This window comes from Tamandua tetradactyla, chromosome 3 (genome assembly GCF_023851605.1).
Source record: "Tamandua tetradactyla isolate mTamTet1 chromosome 3, mTamTet1.pri, whole genome shotgun sequence".
Classification (NCBI taxonomy): domain Eukaryota; kingdom Metazoa; phylum Chordata; class Mammalia; order Pilosa; family Myrmecophagidae; genus Tamandua; species Tamandua tetradactyla.
Genome location: NC_135329.1, coordinates 91,592,428 through 91,612,429, shown reverse-complemented (window position 1 = coordinate 91,612,429; position 20,002 = coordinate 91,592,428). Strand labels below are relative to the sequence as shown.

General features: G+C 37.8%; 1 protein-coding gene across 2 annotated transcripts; it reads left to right on the top strand.

Moving 5' to 3' along the window:
* The first annotated feature begins 210 nt into the window (after positions 1-210).
* TSN (translin) lies at positions 211-10,392 on the top strand. Of its 2 annotated transcripts, XM_077153510.1 has the most exons (6): positions 216-438; positions 1,544-1,637; positions 2,645-2,741; positions 4,964-5,079; positions 5,811-5,890; positions 8,370-10,392. In XM_077153510.1, the coding sequence occupies exons 1-6, from the start codon at positions 373-375 to the stop codon at positions 8,601-8,603; spliced, it is 687 nt and encodes a 228-aa protein (XP_077009625.1). In that variant the 5' UTR covers positions 216-372; the 3' UTR covers positions 8,604-10,392. The 2 variants fall into 2 exon arrangements, with proteins under 2 accessions (XP_077009626.1, XP_077009625.1); XM_077153511.1 differs by lacking the exon at positions 5,811-5,890 and having other exon boundaries at positions 211-438; positions 8,370-8,575.
* Positions 10,393-20,002: the final 9,610 nt, after the last annotated feature.

The following is a 20,002-nucleotide window of genomic DNA, read 5'->3' as shown; positions in this document are numbered from 1 at the left end:
CCGAGATCTCCAACGACACTTCTAAGACCGCCCCCTTCCTCCCAGGCCCACAGGCACCAAAGGCCCCACTCCCGAGCTGTTTCCGGCGATGCCTGTCTGAAGGACCCAGAGGAAGTCCTTCCACCGCCTCTCGCCTGTCTTCTTTCCCAGTCTCGCGCCTCGGCCTCGGCAACCTGCGTGCGGTAGTGCCTCAGGCATTACGACGGGCAGTCCAGCCTCTGGCGCGCCGGAGGCCTCGGAGGACCCCAGCGACGGTCGTGGCGTAGGGCCGAGTGTAGTCTGCCGTGCTGCTACATACTGCGCTGTTTATTTCCGAAACGTATTCTTCTGGCCGATTTCGCTGCACAGGCTAATTGTTTTACCGTTGGCGCCATGTCTGTGAGCGAGATCTTCGTGGAGCTGCAGGGCTTTTTGGCTGCCGAGCAGGACATTCGAGAGGCGAGACCCCTACTTTCCTCTCCCTTTTTCTTTGCCTTGCCTAGCTGGGCCCGTCGCCCGGGCCTCCTCAGCCCCTCGGTCTCCGGCGGTGGGGTACCCGCGGGAATCGGATGCTTTTCCTCTTATTGCGGCGTAGGGTGTCTCCTCCCAACCTCTATTCTCTTTCTTTATTTTGAGCCCATGTGCTCGGGCCTTGGTTCCTTGGCATCATCGTCCTCATTTGAGTGTGTTTCCCTCCTTTCCTGCACTTGTTTAGCCAACGCGCGTTTCACACATTTGTTGTTAGTCTCTTAAAAGCACATATGATTCCTCCTGCTTAAAGTTGCCCCTATGGCTTCTCATTCCACAGACGATAAGTGCCCAAGTTCTATTGTGGCCCCCAAGGTCTTTATTTTTCTTCGTAATCTCAGTTTACACTCCTTTCCCTTTGTATACCATGCTCAACTTACCTCTCTTACGTTCTTTTAGTGCCCCAAATAGTTTTCTGCTTCACGATTCTTGCATATACTGTTTGCTTTTCCTCCGCTTTAACGGGTTGTTTCATATTCATCTCCTGAACCTCCAAGTCTAAATTACGTCTTTCTGTTACATGCGATTTTTATTTTTTATGTTTGTGTCTCCCCCAATATTCTCTAAACTGCAAGAGGGAAGAGACGGCTTGCTTTCCCAGTATTTTACGTAGTATCTCGCTGAGTGTGCTTTGAGGATATTTGCAAAATAAATGAATGAAAAATGCCCAATACTTGTATTGCATTTAACTGCTCATCAATTATGTTAACATTACATCGTTTTCTTTAATTTTTATAGTGTCCCAGTGGGATTGTTGGGGGTGGAGGATGAGTGTCTATCATTCTTTGAAGATTACAGATAGAGAAATCTTAAGACTTAGTTACTTGCTCAAGGTCCCACAAAGGAAGTAAGTGAAAAAGTCAGGATTCTAACCTGGGTATTTTGGGTACAAGCTCATTCCTTGTAAAGATCATTAGTGTTTCGAATATATGGGAAGATGAGGTAGGGCAGGTATTCTATCTAGACTATTTGGTTTGAGACCATGATAATTATTTTGTTGAATTTATCTTACATTTTTATTTTGAATTCTCTCCAGGAAATCCGGAAGGTTGTACAGAGTTTAGAACAAACAGCTCGAGAGATTTTAACTCTACTGCAAGGGGTCCATCAAGGTGCTGGGTTTCAAGACAGTAAGTTCTTTATTTTGATTATGAAAGTTTTTATCTATTTTGAAAGTTTCCTATTTATAGAATTAATTTCCACTTAGAAGACATATCAGGTCTCTATTATTTCATTATGGAAAATGTCCATCATGCTTTATGGTGAGTTAAGAATTGAAGAAGTAGGTGAATTGACCATTTTAGAGGTTTACAGTGTTCTGGGTGTTTAAATTGATTTTCCACTTCCATATAGTGTGTTTGAAAAGTTCAAATAAGCATGTGTACTGATGGAATTCTATTGGTGATAATTAAAACTAAGTAATTTGCTTATGTAACTGGCAGCTTTTTTATGGCTTTCTCCCCGTTTTAAAAATCTAGTGTTTCTGTGATTGAATGCAGTTTAATATGCATTTCTAGATAATGTAATAGTTACTGTAAAATGTTCTCAAATCGAGGTGTGTACATTCAGTCCTTGGATGGAAATTAAATATGACAAGTACATGAAACCTCCATTTAAAGATGTAGCCAACACAGCTAAAATAGCTGAAATATATTTTTAGGTGGAGATTGATATAATAATGTAACTTGTAATTATATCAGAGGCAAGTAACTGTGACATTTTTCTCAATAATAGGAAGTCAGGTCAAGAATAATTGTTAAAGGCTCAGTTTTACCAAATCCTGGGAGCTAGAGGCTGTTTACTTTCTAGGTGTTCTCTCAGGACTGGTTAACAATAACAGCTGGCATACAGCCCCTTACAAATGAAGTCGTTTATGACATTTTATCAGTGTTTTTTCTAATATATTCCTTTCATCAAGTTTTTGTTTATTCTTCACTAGTATTGGTTAATCTGAGGGGAAACTAAAGATGATATTTTGAGAGCCAGGTGGGAAAGCAGCATTATGTATTCCTCATTTGGTAATGAAATTTAAAAAAAAATTTGTTTCCAAGGGGACTACATGGATTATTAAGCCAGAACTGTATTTGAAAATTTCAAAATTTTTCATTATTACATATGATTGTATTTTTGTGATCAGTTCCAAAGAGGTGTTTGAAAGCTCGAGAACATTTTGGTACTGTAAAAACACATCTAACGTCCCTGAAGACCAAGTTTCCTGCTGAACAGTACTACAGGTTTGTAAGAAAAATAGCATTATCTTATAACGTTAACCAAGAAAAAAAAAAGGAGAAAAGTCATATTACCGAATGATTGCCTATAATAGATAGAAATCTCTCTGTATAGAAGAAACAAGAAAAAAAAGGAGAAAAGTTATATTACTGAATAACCGCCTACAATAGGTAAAAATCTCTGTATAGAAAGAACAAGAAAAAGGAAATGGATCAAACTATTGATAGTATTTTAATGGTGACAAAATTGGTGATTTAATTTTTTTCTTCTTACTTTCCCTCCAATTTTTTTAAAGGCCATGTATTAATTTTGCAATGAAAAACAGTTAAAAAGAAATATCTGTTGTATGAAGGACAAAATAGAGAATATCTTTTTGCTTTATTCAAATTACTGGTGAAATTGTATGAACTATAGTTAATGCTGTCAGGTTATGAGATTATGTGGCAGAATATATATGAAGCTGAATATTACTTCAAAGCTTGAATTTCACTGCCAAGTGACATATTTGGCTAATATTTTGTAAATGAATATATTCCCATTTTATCTGCAGTGCCATTAATTTAAGATACACCATTTCTGTACCACTAAAAAAGAGAAAAAAATATTGCCCATTAAAATTGTGAAATACATAGTTTATAAAATATGTTCTGATTTTAGAGATGTTAAAATGTGAAAAACTGCATCTGGGTATTGACAAAATATGGTAAATGAGAAGCACAAATTTCTACTTATTTTTGTTTCTTACCTTATATATGGGCAGTGTGGTTGTTAGGTTCAGGTATCAACTTGGCCAGGTGATTATGCCCCATTCTGTTTCTGTGGACTTTAGTCATCAGTTGTGAAATTCATCTATGGCTGATTGCATTTGTGATTGGCTAAGGGGAGTGCCTTCCACAATGAGTGATGTTTAATTTGGTGGAGGCTTAAAAGAGAGAGGTCAAAAGAGAGCTCAGCAGCTCAGCATACCTCATCTCAGCACTCACAGCTCAGGCCAGACATTTGGAGATAGAGAATGAAATTGCCCTGGGGAAAGCCATTGGAACCCAGAAGCCAGGAGAGAAGGCCAGCAGACGTCTCTGTGTGTCTTCTCACGTAACAGAATATCTCAGATGAAAGCTAGCTGACTTTTTTCTGAAGAACTATAAATTTTTGACTAAGTAAATCTTATTAAAAGCAGATCCATCTCTAGTGTGTTGCATTCTGGCAGCTTAAACGAACTAAAACAAATAGTAAATAGGATAATTATGTGTAGGGGTGCATAGTGTCACCTCACAAGAAGAGTCTTTAAGGTAAGGGACAGCAAATTACTGGTGGTTCACTGCCTCCGGGGGCAGAAAATTTTAAAATGTTCTTAGAAGAAAAGTACTAAAAGAAAAATATGTGGTGGGGACTAAAGGTGGCCTGCAGAGCCTAACGTATTTACTGTCTGGCCCTTTACATGCCCCTGCTTTAAGGTAATAACTGGAGTGCAGAGAAGTAGGATAATTGAATTGGAAGGATCTTTAGAGGTCATGTGGTCTGAAGGTCACATACAGGCTGCATTCTGGGTGGATTTGGCCTTCCAGAAGTGTTTTATTTTACACTGTTGGAGAAATGTTTGTATTCGTCACCACATGTGAATATCAGGAGTAATAGCATAGCATAAGTAGTGGTGGTTGTATAAGATTCCCTTTTCTTCTTTTAGGCTTCTAGCTCAGTTTGAGTCCAACTGTTTAGTGATTGCAAATGGTAATTGTTTCTTATAAGTGTGAATCAGGATTTTCTGGATACCATACTCTCAAGTCAAATGTAGGAATAAGTGTATGTTGAGGCAGATGAATGATTGCATTTGTTGTCCATAATCTTCATTTGCATGTTTTAATTTTTCTGAGAGCAATATATTCTTATTGATTAAACTTGGAAAAATCAATTGCTGTTGTCATCCATAATCTTCAGCTATAAATTTTATATTCATCAAAATTTTATCCATGCTTCTCATTAATTAAACTTGTAATAAATAAATTTATAAATTTGAGGCTGTAAAATTAATTTATAATGAATTCATCTAATATATTTGAATGCTGTGTTACTCTTACATGTTTTATGTATTAGGGTTTCACATGAAGTAAGATTTTATTTGAAAAAGGATTACTTTTTTAAAATGTTTGAATGTAACTGTACTAAACTTGCCTTTCTCAAGGCCTCTAAATCCTAAACCCTCAATCTAAACATGCTTCCATTAATACAGATTTCACGAGCACTGGAGGTTTGTGTTGCAACGCTTGGTCTTCTTGGCAGCATTTGTTGTGTATTTGGAAACAGAAACACTGGTGACTCGAGAAGCAGTTACAGAAATTCTTGGCAGTAAGTGTTTTCATTAGTGGTAATCTGCATAATTAGGCATGATATTTAATTTTTGGTGGGAGTGGCTGTTGCTTGTACTTTCTGTTTATTAAAGCAAAAGAATGAGAACAAAATTGAAAACCAGTTACTTGGAAAAACAAAAACTGAAAATATGTAATGGCTTGTTGTTTTTATTTGGGTATTTTTTTTAAAGTGTTTTCTTTGTAACCTTCAATTTTAAAAAATTTTAAGCCTACAGAAAAGTTGAACACCTTTGTACACCCCACTGTGTACACCCCGTAAAATTCATCTCTTACTAACATTTTGTCACATTTGCATAGTTTGTCACACTATTGTGTGTGTATTATTTGAAAGCCATAGACATGACTTCTCACTTTTGTTCTTCTGGATGCATCTCTGCCAAACAAGTACATTTTCTCTTCATGTAACTATAGTACCATTCTTGGCAATATTATTTAAGAGAAGAATAGAAGGAAAAGTTCAATTTTTCTTGAAAGCTCAAAAATCCACAGTGAAGTCTAATTGTCAGGGTTTGGAAATCAAGAGGCAAGTTTCAAAGATACATCCTTTCTCTAATTATGTATATTAAAAAATATATATTTATATAAAAATATATGTAAAATAAATTGTTATATTATATATATAATTATGTATTTAGATAGATAAAGACATTTTTAAACCTAAATTGCATTCACACTGTGACCTTCTCTTTACTTTGATACATTTTTCAGTTGAGCCAGATCGGGAGAAAGGATTCCATCTGGATGTAGAAGACTATCTTTCAGGAGTTTTAATTCTTGCCAGTGAACTGGTAAGAAGCTCAGTAATTTTCCCTTTGCTTTTTTTTTATCTTCCAGCTTTACTCTCAGTTTTTAAAATGAATGGCAGAAATTCAGAAAGTTTTAATTATCTGTTTGTGCAATTGACTGTGCATATAGATATTACATTTTGGTGGACATCAAAGAAATATCAGTTCATATGATGAAATAGCTTTGTGTTTTTACTAATGTGTGAACTATCAGAAGATGTTCATAATGGGCGAGTGATAGTGGCTCAGTGGCAGAGTTCTTGCCTGCCATGCCAGAGACCTGGGTTCGGTTCCCATGTGCTTGCCCATGTAAAAAAAAGATCAGTGGCAAGACAGAGTTATTGTGGGTAGCTCTGTTAAATCATATAATAGTTCTGAAGAACAATTCAGATATATAACTATAAATCATTCTTGTCCTTTATTTGCTTGTTCTCCTGAGAAATTGTCCTGTAAGAATAATTAAAAAGAAGATAAAGAACTATTATAAAGGGTGTTCACTTTAGCATTATTTATATTTATAAAAATTTGTAGGCCCCTGAAAGTTCCATAAAAGGGGAATGATTTGATAAATATTAAGTGAGTTAGTAAGTGTTATTAAGCAGTTATTGAAAATGGATTTTATGAAGACTTGTATGGAACATTTTTGAGTTTATAATTATGTTGTATTGGTGTTAGTACTATTCATGACAGAGTGAAAATGAAAACGCCTCGTCCTTCTCCACAGGTAATTTGAAAAGCACTGCTCTAGAGCAGGGGTATCAAACTGCAGCTCATGCAGCCTGCTTTTGTAAATTAAGTTCTGTTGGAACACAGCCATACTTATTGGTTTATGTAGTGCCTCTGACTGCTTTTCCCCTATGAGAACAGAGTTGAGTAGTCGGGACAGATCCTGTAAGGCCTGCAGAGCACAAAATATTTACAATTTGGCTGTGTAAGAAAAAGTTTGCTTATCTTTGCTCTATAGGAAAGTGGTGCAAGGCTCGTATAATGTTGATCTTCGACCCTGGGTCCTTCTATCTTACAGCTTCCCCGTTGTTTTCAGGATGCTGCTCTGGCTTTGATCATTCACATGTGTTTCAGCTAGTAGAAGGAAGAAATGAGGGAAAAGGGAATTCCCCTCACTTTAGAGACATTTCTTGGAAGTTGCACTCAGAGCTTGTACTTAATGTTCCAGTAGCCTGTCTGCGTGGGCATGTGCGGCTGACATTTGAGGAATTTTCACTGAGGGGGATGGGGAAACGAGCCTACTGGCAGTCTGGGCCACCTCCTCAGGCTTGGTACTGGCTGGAGAGACCTGACTAGTAAATTTGAAGCACCTTGTCAAATGTAAGGTGTGCTTAAGAGCATATGTAGTAGGAAGACAGGGAAGGGCTAACTTAGGGAAGCCTGGAGAGAATAGTGGGGAGGATTTTATTTGAGAAGAGGAATCTTTAGTTGGGCCTTGAAGTAAATTTTATCCCTCCTTCATGACTGTGTTGTATGACTTAATTTTAGTTTCTCAAAACATTTCTGTTTTACTGTCTTTAGCTTACTAGAATTATAGCTCAGTAGAGAGCTCTAGAAATATAATTATTTGGCTTAAATTTAAAGAGCTAGTAGAACTGCTGTGGTTACTCTGGCTCTTCTTTCATACATTAGCAAAAATGAATTGTAAAATTGACATGCACATCATTTATTTTAAAACTGATATGTGTTTACATACCATGTAATCATTGAGAGTGTATAGTCAGTGCTTCACAATATCATCATATAGCTGTGCATGTAACATCACAATTGACTTTTTTTTTCTTTTTTGTGAAAACATATATAACAAAAAAAGCAGTAAATTTCAAAGCATAGCAAAACAATTAGTTGTAGAACGGATTTCAGAGTTTGGTATGGATTATAATTCCACAATTTTACTTCTAGCAGCTCTAAGATGTGGAGATTAAAAGAAATATCAATATAATCATTCAGCAGTTATATTCATTTGTTAAACCCAACCTTCTCTGTATAACTCTACTATCACCTTTGGTCTTTCTCCCACTCTTAAGGGGTATGTAGGCTATGCCCATTCTAATTTTTCATGTTGAAAGGGGCTGTTGATAATATGGGAAAGGGGGATGGTTCTAGTTGATGTTCTGGAGAGGCTGGCCCGTCTGCATTTCAGGACTTAATCTGGTCCAGGGAACCATCTGGAGGTTGTAGGTTTCTGAGATTTACCCATAATTTAACACAGTTTATGACACAATAGCCAGTTTACGAAATTAGAGAAATTTTAAATGTTAATTATATTAAGCTTTTATTTGGCTAGAATTGTTGTCTCATTTCAGTGGGGTTCTTTGTCATTCGAGATGCTTATGTTTTATTTGTGTTCACACAGAGCATGGGATAGTATGTCAGTGTAGTTTCCTAGTTTCTTTTTATACTTGTGATTTGGGGAAAGAACCGCTTAGAAAGAGCCATGTTATGATGGGTCACTTCTTTCTCTTTCGTTATCTAGTCAAGACTGTCAGTCAACAGCGTGACTGCTGGAGACTACTCACGGCCCCTTCACATCTCCACCTTCATCAATGAGTTGGATTCTGGTTTCCGCCTTCTCAACCTGAAGAATGATTCACTCAGGAAGCGCTATGATGGCTTGAAGTATGACGTGAAGAAAGTAGAAGAAGTAGTCTATGATCTCTCGATCCGTGGCTTCAATAAGGAAACGGCAGCTGCTTGTGTAGAAAAATAGGAAACGTTTTCCTATACTCCTGGCCTTGTTTACCTTGGTGGTTGCTAGTGAGGGTGAGCACAGTGCCTCTTAGGGTAGTTAGGATGCCCAGTTGCTAAACACTGCTTTATTTTCTTCATCAGTTGTGTGGTGCAAGTATCAGAAGCAAAACACTTTCTTGGGGAATAAAGAAACCTTCACAAGGACCGAATTTTCTTTGTTGTTTCAGTGAACTTGCCCTGTAATCCAGTGTATTTCAAATTTGTCAAAAAGTATAAATGTCAATATCTTGGTAAAGTCCTTTTGCTTACTTCGACTCTATTGATGTACTGATTGAGAAGTTTGTTGTCTTTGTCATTCTTCCAGATGTGACTTTTCGATGTTTTCTATATCCTAAGTCAGCTGTCCATACCCAGGAAATAACCTGGATACAGTATAAAAATAGACAATTAAAGGGACAGTTGCCAAGCAAAGGAAAAGAATTAACTTATTTTATAATCTTCCTTCTTTATTATAAGCTTTGTCCGTAAATCAGTGTTGAAATTTTTGCAAAAGAGTTATAGCCCAGGGTTCTCTTCCACTGCCATCAAAATACAAAAAAATTAAACTGCAAAGTCCAGCTCAACAGATTATTTTGGGAAGTTTTTTATTAAGGGATTTAGTAATGTCTTGCCATTGGCTCTATTTTAAGGAATACTTTACCAGGTGGGGAGTATGGCTTAATTTTTAAGTCATTTCTATTTTATGATGATGTCTTAGTATTCTGTACAGCAAATTTATCATCTTAAAAATCATCTTTACACACATCTGGAACTAACATTTCATGTGATATGTTTCTAAGCTATGAAATCTTTTTTCTAACAGCTACCTAGTTGGTTTGGTCTGGGAGAATAAAGATACCCACATGACTTAATTAGCAGTGCCCTATCTAGTATGTTCTTAGAGAAAAATGCAGTGCTTTGTGTGGAAGAAAGATAGAACCCTGTTTTGTTTTATTTTTTAAATAAGCTGAATTTGGTAATGTTTTTCAGAGTAAGAAAAATTCAGATGTTGATAGCTATCCCAATAGGAATAGATTTTTAGATTGATAATTTTGGGCACGTCATTTAAATCTTGTTGTTTTTCCCCAGGACCCCTCCCCCTTCCCATTTTGCAGGTAGTAAAAGTTAACAGGTAACTTTTGCTGTTGAATTGAAATTAAGACAGTGACTTAATACACAATCACTTGTAGTTCACTTCAAGGAAGGTGCTAGAGTTTCCAGAATAAGTATTTTATGCCTCATACCCATTTGGACTTCCTGTTTCAGTGATGGATACGTGGTATTGCCAACAGTTTTTATCTCAAGTCATGTTAAGGGCCGCGTAATTTTTTCCATCCTGAGGAAAGAAGTAAAAATTAGGCACACGTTGTTATGCAGTGTTGGATTGTATAACAATTTTATTGACAAATTTTTTTTCCTGCAGAAAAGTTTGTAGAAAGAAGAGTATTGGGTTCCTCAATGTGCCCAGGATGGTCACCTAAATTGAGCAGTGGCAACACTGAATTGTGCATAAAAGACTTGTCAATGACATAATTAGACTCACGATAACTCCCTTAAGAGTTTCCTTTGCCTCTTCATTGATTTTGCCTGAGAATATTAAAGTTCTCGGTAGAAGTTGTGGATTTCAGTTTTAATGAATGCATTTTAAATGGAGGGGCACATTCAGGTCTTGCCATAAGAATTGAGAAGTGTTATGTTTATAATTATTCAGTTGTATTTGTTGCTGGCTTGATGTAAAGCAATAAAAATTTTTTTGGGTCTGTTTGTAACTTAAGTGTGATGCTACGAGAACTATTCTGTATGGAGAAGAAGATGGGGAGCAGGGTGCTGAGCACGTATTGCCCTGTAATAGTTACACATAACTATTATTATAGTTATTATATATTATATATTATAGTGCTTTAGTGGAAAACGCAGGTGACATTTGTGTGGACTTCCTGGTTGGAGAATTAGTATATTTTAATTGAAGATGTTGAGAAGCCTTGGCCGTGGTTTTAGTTTGCCAGAATTGGCAAACCTATTTTACATCACAATTTTAGAAAAATTAGATTTTTCTCAAGAACCTGAAAAATTTAAAGTGAGGTCTTAGTTGCCCAGGGTTGTGGAAACAAGCCAGTTTAAAAGATTCGTCCTTTTTTCACTCGAATTTTTATGACTATGAAAGAACTCTTTGAAATAGGGAGAGGTGTAGGGAGAAAAGCGTCCATCTCAGGAGCCCCTGGTGGTGATTGGAGACTTTTAGGACACTGTGGGGAAGGTGGGGGAGGAATCAGAGGTCTGTGTACTGGAGCTGGCACTCAGGAATGGGATGCATCCCCAATCTCACCCCCTATCACAGTACACGCCCTTGCTAAGAAGATTTTACAGTTTCGTTTTGGTTTATTTTATTTGGAGATAGTTTTGAACTCACAGGACAGCTGCAAAAATAAAACAGAACTTCAGCATACACTGGAACAGATTCCCAGATGTACGAACTTCTAACATTTTGCTGTATTTGCTGTCATCCTCGCTATCTGTTCATCCATCCATCTATCCATCTGCCTATCCAGCTGTCCAACCATCTGTTTTCTAAACGCTTAAGGGTAGGTTGTATTTATTGTGGTCCTTGAATATTTAATATTTCCATGTACATTTCCTAAGAATAAGAATAAGGTTACTTTTGAAGCCACTATTACAGTTACCAAGTTCAGGCGCTTTGACATTGATAGAAAGTCTAAGGTCTGTATTCTGATTTTTTCCTATGTCCCAATAATGTCCTTTTGAGTCTTTTCTCTGTTAGTAGATCCAGACCAGGATCATGTATTGGATTTAATTGTCATTATCTCTTTCATCACTTTTTTTAAATTTTGGAAATAAAACCTATGAGAATATGTACTCAAACATAAACATTTGGGTGTGGTAGAAAATTGACAAAGGAAGTAACATCTACCCCTTTCCCTTGCATCAGTTACTCATGATCATCTGGTATAATTTAATATTAATTAACATTTACGAACAGCCATCTGCTCTGGCTGGAGTTCTGATTCATTCATTTCAGCTGAGTATATCAGTGCAGAATGCTGGCCTAAGTATCTGGACATACCAGCTGTACTTGTCAGCAAGACCAGTTCAGAAGTCAGAAAAGAATTTCCCCTTCAGCTTTTGCCAGGCTCCTGTTGTCAAACCTCCCGTTGATGAATCTTTTGCTCACCTGGAAGACTGAAGTGAAGCTGAAACAAAACCCTTACTCTCAGTACTTTCCAACTGCTTTTGCTTTCTGGAGGAAGACTCTAAGATTGTATTAATTATTTAAGGAGTTACTTTGGGATCAGGGTCAATGGTTTGAGTCCTTCTATTTTAATAAGTTAGATCCAAAACCAATACAATTAGGACAAAGACCCCTACTCAGTGTTAAAAATTAGTAAACTTTTAGACCTATTTCTTGGCACCCAGAAACTAATTTTCAAGAGGGGTGTGAGGATAGTTCAGTGGCTGAATTCTCGCCTGCCATGCAGGAGACCCAGGTTCGATTCCCGGCCTGTGCACTTCCCCAAAAAAGAAACAAGCAAACAAACAAAAAATAAAAAAAAATCCAAGTGGTGCTGCAATAATGGGATACTCACATGGAAAAAGAATGAATTGTGACCCTGCCATATAGCATACAAAACAAACAAACAAACAAACAAACAAACTAGTTTTGAAGTCCTAAAAGGGAAGGAGAAAGAATCAGCAGTGCTGTATCCAGGTTCTCCCCCTTCGACTATGCTTAGGAGAGCTTGGCCAGCAGTCTTGTTCAGAGGGAAACAGCAGGTAGCCCTGCTCAGGAGGTTGTGTGGTTCAGTGAGCCTTTCCTTGTCATATCTACGATTCTGGTCCACAAACAACAAGGAAATGACTTTATATTGTTCAACAAAACTGGCCAAATGGGCACCTGGACACTTTCCTATTCTTGGGAGTACAGCCACCTTAGCAACATCAAGGAGCGCTAACCTTTTCATAAACTGAAAAGCCTGCAAATAAGATTATGTTTTTCCAAAAATACTCCCACTAAGCAAAACAGAGTACAAGGTCACCACATACATTTTGTGAGCTGACTCTAGAAGGAGGTCTTTGATTTTCTTCATATATTTTATGCACATTGGAAGGAGGGAATAACTGATGCTACTTAGTATTCACTCAAGGGCACGACAGGGGTTATGGACACAATTTTGGGGAAATACATGAATGTGCATACTCTTGTTTTATAGAAAGTTTTGTAAATTTTACTCTTTATGTTACTTTTGTGATTTTAAAAGCATTATGTGATCATGCAAGAAAGTTGGGAAATTACAAAAAATTATAAAGGAGATTGTTTTAGTTTCCTGGACTGCTCAAGCAAATACCATGAAATGGGTTAAACAACGGGAATTTATTCACTCGTGGTATGAGGCTGGGAAAAATGTCCAAGCATCAGGAGTTATGCTTTCTCCCTGAAGACCGGGGTTCTGGGGCTGCTTGCCAGTGATTCTTGGTCCTTGGCTTGTCACATGGCAAGGCTCTTCCTTCTCTTCTAGGTTACAGTTCAGCTTCTTGCTTCCTGTGGCTTTTTCTCACTGTCTAAATTTCATTCTGCTTATAAAATATTCTGGTAAACCCCATCCTGATAGAGATGGGTCATGCCTTAACTGAAGTAATCTCATCAAAACATCCTCATTATAAGACATGGATAAAAAATAAATAAATAATAGGGGAAACAAATGTTAAATTTAGTAGATTGAAATGCTGGTGATCGGTGAAGGCGAGGGGTAAGCGGTATGGTATGTATGAATTTTTTTCTGTCTTCTTTTTATTGCTTTTTCTTAATTGATGCAGATATGCTAAGAAATGATCACGATGATGAATATACAACTATGTGATGATAGTGTGAGATACATTAATTGATTTTCTTGAACCATGCTTGCATACCTGGGATGAATCCTACTTGGTAGTGGTGTATAATTCCTTTAATGTGCTGCTGGATTCTATTTGCAAGAATTTTGTTGAGGATTTTTGCATCTATATTCATTAGAGAGATTGATCTGTAATTTTCTTTTCTTGTAGTATCTTTGTCTGGGTTTGATATGAGGGTGATTTTGGCTTCATGGAATGAGTTAGGCAGCCTTCCCTCCTCTTCTATATTTTTTTGAAGAGTTTGAGCAGGATTGGTACTAATTATTTCTTGAATGTTTGGTAGAATTCACTCGTGAAGCCATCTGTTCTAGTTTGCTAGCTTCCAGAATGCAACATACCAGAGATGGATTGGCTTTTAATAAAAGGGGATTTATTTCATTAGTTCTTCAGAGGAAAGGCAGCTAAATTTCAACTGAGGTTCTTTCTTATGTGGGAAGGCACAGGGTGATCTCTGCTGGCCTTCTCTCCAGACCTCTGGGTTCCAACAACTTTCCCTGGGGTGATTCCTTTCTGCACCTCCAAAGACCAGGGCTGAGCTGCGAGTGCTGAGATGAGGTATGCTAAGTTGCTTGGGCTGTGCTACGTTGAATCTCTCATTTAAATCAATTAAATCAAACATCATTCATTGCAGCAGGCATTCCTCCTAGCTGACTGCAGATGCAGTCAACAACAGATGAGGTTCACATGCCATTGGCTCGTGTCCACAGCAATAGAACTAAGCACCTTCACCTAGCCAAGTTGACACCTGAATCTAACCACCACATGTCCACCCCTTGTCAACTTGGTAATTACACTCATCACCTTAAACAATATTAAAGTGCAAAAAATTCTCTTCTAGTTGTGGACCCATGAATCTCAAAACAAGTTATCTGGTGCCAATATGCAAAGGAGGATATTCACAGGATATAGGTTTTCATTTCCATAGGAAGAAATTGGAAGGAACACAGATGTAAAACGTTCAGGGCAAATGCTATTGGATTTCAAAGTCTGAAAGTCATTTATCTTTTGGCTTTAGAAAGTGACAGTCCCACCCTTTCCAAGGGCCTATGCAGTGGCCCGCCTCTTTCTAAATCAACCTCAGGGGACATTGGGGAGACCACTTTTTTCTCAGCTACACCCTCTCCAAGCTTTGAGGCTGCAACCAGGCTCTCTGCCATCTCCAGGGCACATGCGCAACCCCACCATGTGGCAGCCAGGCTCTCCCCAACCCCCAAGGAATGTGCTTCACTCTCTCCAAGGCCTGAGGCAGCATGACTCTTCCACTGCAATGAGGTGGAAAGCCCATCCTCTGTCTTTGGGGCAAACCCACTGTCTTCATGGGCTTGAGTGGGTCCCCTCTCCTGGCCCAAGGCTTCTTGACTTCAGACCTCAGCCTCCATGGTTTTACCTCTGAAGTTATTTTTCCTCCAATGTGTCCCTTCTCTGAATCCCCCAGTCCAGACAGGCAGTAGCTCTGTTCATACAGGTCCCACAGCACTCTTGTTGGCTTTCTGTGCAGTAGCCTTGGATCATGCCCATCAGACATAAGTAGTTTCCACAAATCCTTCTTGGATAACTCCATGTCCAAGCCTGGCTTTCTCTGAAATGGCTGACTGGTGCCACATTTGGCCAAATCCTCATGTGGGGCACTGTTCTCTGGGGTCTCCCTTCATGAAGTCCCAGAATTTTCCAGAACATCAATTTCTGGTTTCTTTGTACCCAAGAGTTCAGTTCTCAGCTTATCTCTTTCCTGTCGCATTTCACTGTAAGCTGTGAGGAGAAACCAGGCTGAGCTTTCCACATTTAATTTGGAAATCTCTTCTGCTAAATATCCAAGTTCAAGGCTTTTAAAATCTGCCTTCCAGCCAAAGAGACTAGTCAATTTGGCCAGATTATCTGCTGTTTTAAAACAAGGATCACTCACCCTCCTTCCAGTCTGCAATAGCACATTTCTGTCTAGAGCCTGGTCAGAGGTATCTTTAGAGTCTAAGTTTGTACCAACAGCCTCTTCAAAGCATTCTAGGCCTTCTCTATCAGGCTTCTCACAACTCCAGATTCTTCCCCTTAGCTATTTGAAAAACAGTTTCAACATGTTTGGTATCTGCAAACCACAGCAGCAGCGCCCCACTCCTGGTACCAAAATCTGTTCTAGTTTTCTAGCTGCCAGAATGCAATATACCAGAAATGGAATGGTTTTTAAAAGGGGAATTTAATAAGTTGCTAGTTTACAGTTCTAAGGCCAAGAAAATATCCCAATTAAAATAATTCTATAGAAATGTTCAATCAAAGGCACCCAGGGAAAGATACCTTGGTTCAAGAAGGCTGATAAAGTTCAGGGTTTTTCTATCAAGTGAGAAGGTAAATGGTGAATGCAGTCACAGTTTCTCTCTTAGCTGGAAGGGCACATGGTGAGCACAGTGTCATCTGCTATCTTTCTTTCCTGGCTTCCTGTTTCATGAAGCTCCCCAGGAGGCAATTTCCTTCTTCATCTCCAAAGGTCGCTGGCTGATGGACTCTGCTTCTCATGGCTATGTCGTTCTGCTTTGCTATCCCTGAATTTCCTTCATTCTCCAAAATGTTCCCTCTTTTATAGGACTCCAGAAACTTATCAAGACCTGCCCAAATGGGTGGAGACATGTCATCACCTAATCCAGCTTAACAACCACTCTTGATTAAATCACATCTCCAGGGAGATGATCTGATTCAGTTTCAAACATACAGTATTGAATAGGGATTATTCTGCCTTTACAAAATGGGATTTTGATCAAAACATGGCTTTTCTAGGGGCCATATATCCTTTCAAACCAGCACACCATCTGATCCTGGACTTTTCTTTTTTGGGAGCTTCTTAATGACTAATTAAATTTATTTACTTGTGATTGGTTTGTTGAGGTTGCCTATTTATTCTCGACTCAATGTTGGTTGTTCATGCCTTTCTAGGAAGTTCTCCATTTTGTCTACATTGTCTAGTTTATTAGCATAAAGTTGTTCATAGTATCCTTTCATTACCTCCTTTATTTCTGTGGGGTCAGTGGTTATGTCTCCTCTTCCATTTCCAGTTTCATTTATTTGCATCCTCTCTCTTCTTCTTTTTGTCAACCTCGCTAAAGGTCCATCAATCTTATTGATTTTCTCATAGAACCAATTTCTGGTTTTGTTGATTTTCTCAATTGCTTTCATTTCTTGATTTCATTTATTTCTGCTCTTATGTTCGTTATTTCTTTCCTTTTGCTTGCTTTGGGGTTAGTTTGAGTTCTTTCTGTAGTTCTTCCAAGTGGACAGTTAATTCCTCAATTTTTGCTCTTTCTTCTTTTTTTTTGATATAGGCATTTAGGGCAATAAATTTCCCTGTTAGCTCTGCCTTTGCTGCATCCATAAATTTTTTAAAACTTTTTTTTTATTATATAGTATAACATATACAGAAAGAAAAGAAATAAAGGAGAAATAATTTTCCAAGCACTCTTCAAAAAGTTGTTACAGGATAAATCCCAGAGTTTGTCATGGGCTACCATACGATCCTCTCATATTTTTCCTTCTAGCTGCTCCAGAATATTGGAGGTTTGTGGGCTTAAATACATTTTTACCAACACAGTCGACTTTTTTTTCCTTCTTTTTTGGTGAACAATAACATATATACAAAAAAGCTAAACATTTCCAAACACTGCACCACAATTAGTTGTAGAACATATTTCAGACTTTGACATGGGTTACAACTTTACAATTTTAGGTTTTTACTTCTGGTTGCTCTAAGTGGAGACTAAAAGAGATAATTTAATGATTCAGCATTCATATTCATTTATTAAGTCACATCTTCTATGTATAATTCCACCATCATCTTTGATCTTTCCATACCTCTCATTGGAATTGTTTGGACTATGGCAATTCAAAATTTTTGATATTGAAAGGGTCTGTCACTAATATGGGGTAGGGAGATGGAACTATCTGATATTCTGTAGAGGCTAGGCTAGGTTTCAGGATTTATCTGGACCAGGGACCCATCTAGAAGTCGTAGGTTTCTGGCAAATCCCATAAATTTTGATATGTTGTGTTTTCATTTTCATTTGCTTCGAGATATTTGCTGATTTGTCTTGTAATTTCTTCCTTGACCCCCAGGTTTGAGAGTGTGCTGTTGAGCCTCCATATATTTGTGAATTTTCCGGCCCTGTACCTTTTATTGATTTTCAACTTTATTACTTTATGATCTGAGAAGTTGTTTTGTATGATTTCAATCTTTTAAAATTTATTGAGACTTGCTTTGTGACCCAGCATATGGTCTATCCTTGAGAATGATCCATGAGCACTCGAGAAAAAGGTGTATCCTGCTGTTGTGGGGTGTAATGTTCTATAAATGTGTGTTAAGTCCAGCTAATTTATTGTGTTATTCAAATTCTCTGTTTCTTTATTGATCCTCTGTGTGGTTGTTTTGTCCTTTGATGAGAGTGGGGAATTGAAGTCTCCAACTATTATGGTAGATGTATCTATTTCTCTTTTCAGTATTTACCTCATGTATTTTGGATATTCTGACTTGGTGCATAAATATTTATGATTGCTATATCTTCTTGTTGAATTGTTCCTTTTATAAATACATGGTGTCCTTCTTTGTCTCTTTTAGTTGTTTTACATTTAAAGTCTAATTTGTTGGATATAAGTACAGCTACTCCTGCTCTTTTCTGATTATTGTTTGCATGAAATATCTTTTCTCAACCTTTTACTTTCAACCTATGTTTATTCCTGGGTCTAAGATGCATCTCCTGTAGACAGCATATAGATGGGTCCTGTTTTTTAATCCATTCTGCTGGTCTATGTCTTTTGATTGGGGAGTTTAATCCATTAACATTTAGTGTTGTTTCTGTATGGGCAGTACTTTCTTCTTTCATTTTCCTTTTGGATTTTATATGTCAAATCTAATTTTTCTTCTTTTTACCTTTACTGATAGTCTTCATTTCTACAGTCTTCTCTACACCTCTCTTTCCTGTCTTTTCCTATCTGTCTCTAGTGCTCCCTTTAGTATTTCTTGCAGAGGCAGTCTCTTGGTCACAAATTCTCTCAGTGATTTTTTGTCTGAAAATGTTTTAATTTCCCCCTCATTTCTGAAGGGCAAGTTTGCTGGATATAGAAGTCTTGGTTGGCAGTTTTTCTGTTTTATTATCTTAAATATATCATCCCACTCTCTTCTCACGTCCATGGTTTCTGCTGAAAAATCTATGCATAGTCTTATTGGGCTTCCCTTAATGTGGTGGATCGTTTTTCTTTTGCTGCTTTCAAGATTCTCTCTTTCTCTTTGACATCTGACAGTCTGATTAGTAAGTGTCCTGGAATACATCTATTTGGATCTATTCTCTTTGGGGTATGCTGCACTTCTTGGATCTGTAATTTTAAGTCTTTCATAAGACTTGGGAAATTTTCAGTGATAATATCCCCCATTAGTTTTTCTCCTCCTTTTCCCTTTGCTTCTCCTTCTGGGACACCCGCAACATGTATATTTGCGTGCTTCATGTTGTTATCCAATTCCCTGAGTCCCTGCTCATATTTTTCCATTCTTTTCCCTATATTTTCTTTTGCTTGTCGGATATCAGATGTCTCATCCTCCAGTTCACTAATCTTATCTTCTGCCTCTTGAAATCTAGTATTGTAAGTTTCCAATGTGTTTTTTTTTTATCTCTTCTACTGTGCCTTTCATTCCCATAAGTCTGTGATTTAGTTTTTCAGACTTTCAATTTCTTCTTTTTGTTCATTCCTTGCCTTCCTTATATCTTCCCTGAATTCATTGATTTGATTTTTGATGAGGTTTTCCATGTCTGTTTGAACATTCTAAATTAATTGTTTCATCTCCTGTATCTCATTTGAATTGTTGGTTTATTCCTTTGACTGGTCCATATCTTCAATTTTCGTAGTATGATTTGTTATTTTTTGCTGGTGTCTAGGCATTTAATTTCCTTAATGAGCTTATTCTGGAGATTGCTTTCATTTTTCTTTTTTACCTAGGATTTTCTTGCTGGATTACTTTGTTGTCTATCTGTTCTTTGACATTCAGTTCAGTTTATTTTAGCCCTCTAGCTTAGGTTTTGTTTAACAGATCAGATTTTTTCAGTTCTTGTTTTCTTATTTCTTGCCCTACCTGTATTGTGCCTTTTTCCCCCTTAGAAGGCTCTACTTAGGTACTATAGACCCCAGTCAGATCTTCCCAGACCAAACTGGACTCCTCTCAGGAGGAGAGAATCACCTGTGTCGGTTTTCCATGAGGGTGAGACCCAGCAGGTTGAAAGACTTTCCTATAAGCCTCTAGACTCTGTTTTTCCTGTACTGCCCGGTGTGTGGTGCTTGTCTGCCTGTGGGTCCCACCAGCATCAGGTGATGTGGTACCTTTAACTTCAGCAGACTCTCCCTGCTGGCGATGTGATTGAGACAGAGGAGAGGTTGTAGGCTGGCTTTAATTGCTTCAGTTTTCCAGACCCTGTGGTCTGAATTCCTTGAGGGAGGTATTCTATCTGA